General features: G+C 52.7%; 2 protein-coding genes across 2 annotated transcripts; one reads left to right on the top strand and one right to left on the bottom strand.

Annotated features, from left to right (window-relative positions):
- The first annotated feature begins 816 nt into the window (after nucleotides 1–816).
- Nucleotides 817–4,381, top strand: LOC119335671 (PLASMODESMATA CALLOSE-BINDING PROTEIN 5-like). The gene is made up of 3 exons (XM_037607767.1): nucleotides 817–1,198; nucleotides 1,356–1,383; nucleotides 3,983–4,381. Exons 1-3 carry the CDS (start codon nucleotides 844–846, stop codon nucleotides 4,134–4,136), a joined length of 537 nt encoding a protein of 178 aa, XP_037463664.1. The 5' UTR covers nucleotides 817–843; the 3' UTR covers nucleotides 4,137–4,381.
- Nucleotides 4,382–4,464: 83 nt separating this feature from the next.
- LOC119335672 (RING-H2 finger protein ATL39-like) lies at nucleotides 4,465–5,682 on the bottom strand. Its single transcript, XM_037607769.1, has one exon. It carries the CDS (start codon nucleotides 5,234–5,236, stop codon nucleotides 4,787–4,789), a length of 450 nt encoding a protein of 149 aa, XP_037463666.1. The 5' UTR covers nucleotides 5,237–5,682; the 3' UTR covers nucleotides 4,465–4,786.
- Nucleotides 5,683–6,834: the final 1,152 nt, after the last annotated feature.

Below are 6,834 nucleotides of genomic sequence, written 5' to 3'. Positions count from 1 at the left end.
GCACAATAGAGCTGTCACTGAACAAACAAACAGCAAGGAGAAATGGAGCCTCCATTACTGGATCAGATACAAAGCATCATGCTCCAAATCCCTCGCCGAAGACGCAGCCACCCAGCCACCACCGCCCAGCACCACAACACACTCCCACCTTGCCCAAGCCGGCACCTTCAAGAAGGAGGCGGCGCACGCTGCACCGTTGTCGACCTGTCTCGGCAAGACATGGGATTTCTCCCGGGCATGGAGCGGGAGGGAGAGGGCACGAAACTCGACGGCGCCTCCAAGGAGGGGAGCGGCACCGGCCGGTGTCGCCGCCGTCGTGGCTAGAGCACCCCAGCCAAGGATTTCTCCCAATTCGAACCGCATCTCCGGGCAGCCCAACGCCGGATCCGGCGGCCAGAGGCTACCGACGACCAGATCCGACGGGGCAGAGTGCTGCGTGGGGGAAGGGGCCGCCTTCAGATCCAGCCGCGGGCGAGGGGAGCGCCGCACCCGCCGCGACCGGCGACAACTCCCGCCGTCCCTCGCCACCCTCGCGGCCAAGGAAACGGAGGGTCACCACCTGGGGCGCCGCTTGCAGGGAGACAGCGCCGCCTCGCCACCCGAGGCCGCCGCCTCGGCGTCCGGAGCCCTCCGGTCGGGAGCAGCAAATCCTCGCCGCCGCCGTCCTTGACGACCCCGCGGGCGGCGCCGGAGATCCCCTCGGGCGGCGGCGAGGGGGGAGGGGGGAGGCGGGAGGGGAGGTTCGGCGGCTAGGGTTCGGCGCCGAGTCGCCCCAACCGAAGCGACGCGGGGGCCGGCCGAAGTCAGGAACTTCCTTCGGCGCCCCCAAATCGCCTCCCTCCAATGGTGGCAGCCTCGCCTCCCTCCCTCCACCTCGCCCTCCTCCTCTTTGCAGCCCACGCGGCCGTCGGCGGCGCCGCGGGGGCGGTCGGGGTGAGCGGAGGCGGGCAGCTGTGGTGCGTGGCGAAGAACAACGCCGAGGACGGCCCGCTGCAGTCGGCCATCGACTGGGCCTGCGGCCCCAACGGCGGCGCCGACTGCCGTGCCATCCAGCAGGGCGGCGCCTGCTACGAGCCGCCCGACCTCCTGGCGCACGCCTCCTACGCCTTCAACGACTACTTCCTCCGATCCGGCGGCGCCGCCAGCCCCGCCGCCTGCGACTTCTCCGGCGCCGCCGCGCTCATCGGCCTCAACCCTAGTAAGCACCGACTCGTCTCGGATCCTCTCGTGAATGATGAAGCGTCCGTTGATTTCAAATTTATCAAGCATTGTTTTCCTTTCGTTAAATGTTGGATTAATGCTATGGAGTTGTAACACCGTGGTGTCGGTGCTGCCGCCGGCATTTGTTTTTGCAGGTCATGGGAACTGCGTGTTTCCTTCCAGGTTTGTGCACCGCGCCTGGCCTCCAAGTTCAGTTTTCACTCCTTAATGGTATCTCTGCATTCGCCATTGGCTGAGTATTAGTTAATCTTCTGGCCTTCTGCCTAAATTGTTGTTTTTTTTTGGAAAGGAGGATTACCCTTGGCCTCTGTATCGAGCAATGCACACAATCATCTTTATTGCATTATTCAACAAGGCCTTACAAAACAAATACTACATAGATCGACCCAAAACCACCTTCCTGACGAAAATTGTCGCCCTAACTACAGGATTGATGATGTGCCTTGACCTCGTGCCATGCACACCAAGAAATCTGGGGGCCTCACCATGCCGCCCGTCGGCAAGCCGGAAGCACCAACCGGTCTAACAGACCGTCTACGTGCACCGCATGCGCACGCTGTAGAATCCGTCGCCGCCTTCTTCCGCATCTCATCTTAATCAATGCATTGATCTTGCCACACCCTTATGCCGTCGACGCCACCACGACGCCGGATAGCCCAGGCTCTTGTGCGGGCCCATCAAATGATATTCAGCGCCGAGCCGCCAAGACTTGTCGTCGCCGATACTGTAGATGGCACGACGCTCCACCTTGGTCACCGGACGAGAAGCATACGGAGACCACCAAACACTTGTTTCCCCAACCTATGTACAACCCAAAGATGATGCCCCCATGGGGGTGACGCAGGAACCTCGTCATCATCCGATCTGGAAATCCCGAATCTGGGTTTCCTGCGAGGCACACAGGGAACGTGAATCGCCCTACAACGCCTCCAACGAGGTAACGACGCCCGCAGGCGCCGCCTTTGTCGGTTCTGGCCGAGGCCGAGCCAAGCTTTCACTGGCAAATTCGCATCCATCCATGGGTGGACCACTAGACCGACATCCTCCATCATCTAGCATGCCCATGGGTGACGTCTGCCGCTGGGAAACCGCACGACCGGAGCCGCATCACCGCCCGGAACCGCCACGCCTCCTGGGTAAGCCATCGACGGCGGAGGGGCCCTCACCGTTGCGCCGTCGTCGCCGGACGACGCACACGCGGATCTCCACTTCAACCACATCCCGGAGCCGCGGCGGAGGAAGGCCCGGCCGCCGCCATCATCCCCTGCCTGGGCTTTGCCCCGCAGAGCTCCGGCGGCGGTGAGGAGAAGGGCGATGGCGGCTCGAAGCCTGCCTAGATTAGATCGGGAGGGAGGAGATAGAGAGGGAGGGGGTCGAGGAGAGCGGCGGCGGTGGCTCGAGGAGGGAGGGGATCTTCGTGTGTCCTATTGTTCATCTGATGTTAGGACCAAATCTCTGTATCAGTAACTACATGGATTGCATGGCCTTTTTGTGTGGCTGAGACTAGACTCAGGACTAGGATAAACACTAGCTATGAAGAAAGTGTTCGTCTGATCATAGGACCTAAGCATTCTATTAGTCTTATCCTTTTTCTTCCCGGAGTTCATGTGATGATACCCTTTTAGTCTTGTACTTCTAGTATGGTCAAGACTAGTAATGCGGCTTGTCTAACCAATCAATCTTTGGAATTATGTAGTGCTAATTCTTTCTAAGTTTTAATGATGTTACGTGATGTTCATAGAAACTAATCCAGTATTAATCCCCTTCTCCATTCATCACATATTAATCTAGTGAGCATGTGACTGGGTTTCAAAACTTTCAACTCGGCTCATCACCATGTTCAATTCCTGGCTCTGCCTCTGCACTAGTTTTTCTTCCACTATGCTAGCAAGTCAATATCCTTCTAGCTCACACGGTTATGATCTGTTTCATCCATGTTGATGGTGTGGTACTGGTGTAGCTAACTTATTTTTCTGTCACAATAAAATACTAATTTATTGCTTTCATATACATACACATTGCTTAACCATATCTATTGTTGGCTGTACATTCAGTAATGGAAACAAAGAAAAATGATCAACTTTGGGTCTATTTGTTCTTTTGAAGATTTGCACTAAGAAGCAGTTTTGATTAACTGACATCCTTCGTATGATTTTTATATCTTTGATTGACTGAGAATGATCTAAGATTGACATGCATGTCTACATTTAGTTGTACACATAATTAGTCATCAGATAAATTTTACCGGTCATAGACATACACCAGATACTTACCCAAAGTTTTGGAGGTTCTTTCAAAGTGATTAGCACATCTGTTGCATGGAATGGAAGAAGCAATTTTTTACGTTATTGAAGATACACACTTTAGATTCAGCTTACGGTTATTGTGTTGTGCATGTTTTGTAGCTGCTGCGGGAAGAAAGTTGTGAAAATTACTCTGTTTTGGTAAATTAAGTTAAGATTAGATTTTCTTGATCCAATGGTCTTCTCACATTTCATATGTTCTAGAAAGTAATACTATATCCCTTTATGAAACTGGGTCATGAAAAAAGGCAGTTAGCCAAACACCCAAATATCTAAAAACAGCTTCATCAACAAGATTATCAACCCACCTGAGCCAAGAGTCACAATAATGCAGCCACTTTGCCTATTTCAGTTCTTAGAAACTGGATAATGGGAAATTCTTTTTTGAGCTACGTATTGTTTAATTTGATATGTCAAGTCTCTGCAGAACCATTAACCCCATACTTGTCCCACTGCAGTTCATCCCCCAGAAATGGCAGCTTCACGGGAATAACAACCTATGGTCGCACCGGTGCAGATTTAAGCCAAAGTTCTTCATGGCAACTCGACACCCGGTCATTTATTTTGTGCATGTCTCTGTCTGTAACATTTTTTGTTGCCTCGCATTTCTGATGGGTTTGCTTAAACTCCTGTCTGCGTGTCATGTATATGATCAACCATTGAGCTGCAGCAATTCAGTGTGTTCTCTATGTGGTGGAGCATGGAGTGAGGAAAAAAGATCCTCTCTCGGATGGCTCCCCCCTTTTTTTCCTGGTCTTGCAAATGAGCAATCAGAGAGGTTCTTGCCGCCCCTCGTCTCATGTAATTGCATTTTTTTTGCTTCAATTTTATGCATTCATTCACTTCCCAGTACAACATTTTATTTGTTTTCTTTCTTTGAAAAAGACATTTTATTTGGCTTGCTTCCGTTTTATGTATTTATCTCCTGCTATGTGTAATATCTCATTATGGCATTCCTGATGATTACATTGGCATTATGTCATGCATTCCCCTGCTGCCCTGCTCGAATGCTGCATCGGCCAGAAATATCTCGATCTCACATGTTGACACTGGAAGTGTGTATTTTGGCAATCAATTCATGCTTTCATGGGATCCTGACGGCTGAGAAATCCGAATGCAACTCCAGTGAAACACACGAGTCTACAGTTCACACACTATACACCAGCATACATGCAGATTTTATCTCGAAGTTCAAAAAGGAAAAAAGAAAAAAAACTGTACAGATATCTCTTGCGGTCTTGCCTACGTGATGGTCGATCAATCTATGCAGGTGAAAGACAGGCAAGGTCCTGAGCCGGGCGATCATCGCCGACCCTGCGCCGGCAGAGAGGGCACGTCGAGTGCGAGGCCAGCCACAGGTCGATGCACTCGACGTGGTACACGTGGGCGCACGCCGGCAGCAGCTTCGCCATGGCGCCTACCCGGATGGCGCCGAGGCAGACCGCGCACTCCGTCGAGCCCGCGCCGTCGCCCTTGCCGCTGTGCCGGACGAGCCGGTTGTACATGAAGGGCGGGAGAAGGCTCGACGCCACCGTAGTCACCGCGAGCGGCCGGCGCTCCTCGGAATCCCCGTCCGGAGCCTCCATGCCGGGGTTGTGCCGCCGGCGGCGCACGAGGTGCCTGTACAGCGAGAAGAGGCCGAAGGCGGCGGTGACGGCCGCCGCGGCGGCGTAGAAGTGGAGGAGGCTGTCGGGCGACATGGCGAAATGCATAGCGCTCGAGGCTGGGAACGGGCGCCGCAGTTGAGTAGGCTAACTGGCGCTGGAGCAACATGATTCGATTTTATGTCTCTTCTTGTTGCGTGCACAGTGCTGCCTCCTCTTCGAAGTTTTCGAGCTGAAGTGGACGGTTCTGATGATTAGGTTTGGTTTGTCTGAATAGTTGGAGCCTCAACCGACGCTTCTCTGGTGGTTAACATAGCAGCAGCAGCAGCAGCAGCAGCAGCGAGAGCGACCACTCCTTTTATTCCACTGATTTGAAGGGGTCAATAGCAGTACGGGTTCGTAACAAATGAAGAGACCCTTCTGTGCATGATAGGACTATAGGCGCATGGCTCGTGTTTTATATTGTCTGATTATTCGCTCGGGATTATGCTGGTGTGCCATTGACAGGGACTACATGTTTGGATGTGTTTACATCAGCGCTCTGTGAAGGGAGCTGTTAGATAGACCTGACTCAAATTTATAGTAATTATTTTTCAGACATAAGAGTAATGTATTCCTCGGTGTGGGAACTGAAACGCGCTCCGTCGAAACAAAGGGAGCAACCTCAAAAGTCAGAACACACTTGATCACCCGCAGCTCAGCTCCTTTTCTTTTGAAACCATGCAGGAGAGTTGCATGTCATTTCACTAAAAGAGAAAAAAAATGGATGAGGCTACAGTTCAGTCGACTGAATATTTCAGTTTGCGTCAGTCGATTCCTGAACCGTTGGATGAAAATCGTGTGGCAGCAAGATCTTCTTCTTCCTCAGCTCCCCAACCGCCAAACGTGCCACCGGCCGAATCGCCGGCCACCGCCACCCGTGGCCGGCGGCGCTCCCGCGACCGCCTCGCCGCCCTGCCCTCCCCAGAACCGCCCCCACCGCCGGTCTAGCCGCCGCCCCGGCCATCCCTCTAGCCCCGCCCGCGACTGGATTTTTTCTCCGGCGAAGTGCGCCCCCGCCCCACCACCGCCCCCCACCCCGAACTCTAAGATAGATATTGAGGTGATGACGGCGAGTCCCTTCCCTATCTCCGGCGAGGTCTTTCCTTATCTCCGGCGAGGTCTTTCCTTCGTTCAAAAATCGGCTGACCCCAAACTGGAAAACCAATCGACTGACAAGTAGCTAATTCGGAAAAAAAATTGCATCAACAGTGTGGTTGGTTCCCTGTGAACATTTTTTTCTATAAATAATTCATGACGAATATTCCATATTATGTGGGAATATTCCATAGAGGATTTTAATATGTTGAATGAAAATGTTCAACCTATTTGTGAAATTGTTCGACAAATAACAAAAGAATAACAAAATAGTACCACATCATTTCTATATTTTCCCGCCTCCTGTTGCATAGATACAATACAAGCAAAATAAATCTCCCATAAGAATACACTCGAGAATGTGTGATACAAATTCTGAAGCAGCACGGTACTACGTACTGTAGACCTCGCTACGTATATATATAAAAACCTAAACAGACGTTAGCCAGCCGACGCCCGCGGCCGGGTCGGCGTCCGAGCGGCAGATCGGGCACGTCGAGTGCGCCTCCAGCCACGGGTCGATGCACTCCGCGTGGTACAGGTGCAGGCACGCCGGCAGCAGCCGCACC

The sequence above is a fragment of the Triticum dicoccoides genome, chromosome 7B (genome assembly GCF_002162155.2).
Source record: "Triticum dicoccoides isolate Atlit2015 ecotype Zavitan chromosome 7B, WEW_v2.0, whole genome shotgun sequence".
Taxonomy (NCBI): Eukaryota; Viridiplantae; Streptophyta; class Magnoliopsida; order Poales; family Poaceae; genus Triticum; species Triticum dicoccoides.
The sequence above is the reverse complement of the archived record's forward strand: the minus strand, read 5'-3'. Positions and strand labels throughout refer to the sequence as shown.

Excerpts from the sequence above, each read along its gene's own strand:
- LOC119335671 (XM_037607767.1), top strand. The coding sequence starts at position 844 with ATGGTGGCAGCCTCGCCTCCCTCCCTCCACCTCGCCCTCCTCCTCTTT. Across the intron at positions 1,199-1,355 it reads GCTCATCGGCCTCAACCCTA|GTCATGGGAACTGCGTGTTT; the intron begins GTAAGCACCGAC and ends TTGTTTTTGCAG. Across the intron at positions 1,384-3,982 it reads AACTGCGTGTTTCCTTCCAG|TTCATCCCCCAGAAATGGCA; the intron begins GTTTGTGCACCG and ends GTCCCACTGCAG.
- LOC119335672 (XM_037607769.1), bottom strand. The coding sequence starts at position 5,236 with ATGCATTTCGCCATGTCGCCCGACAGCCTCCTCCACTTCTACGCCGCC.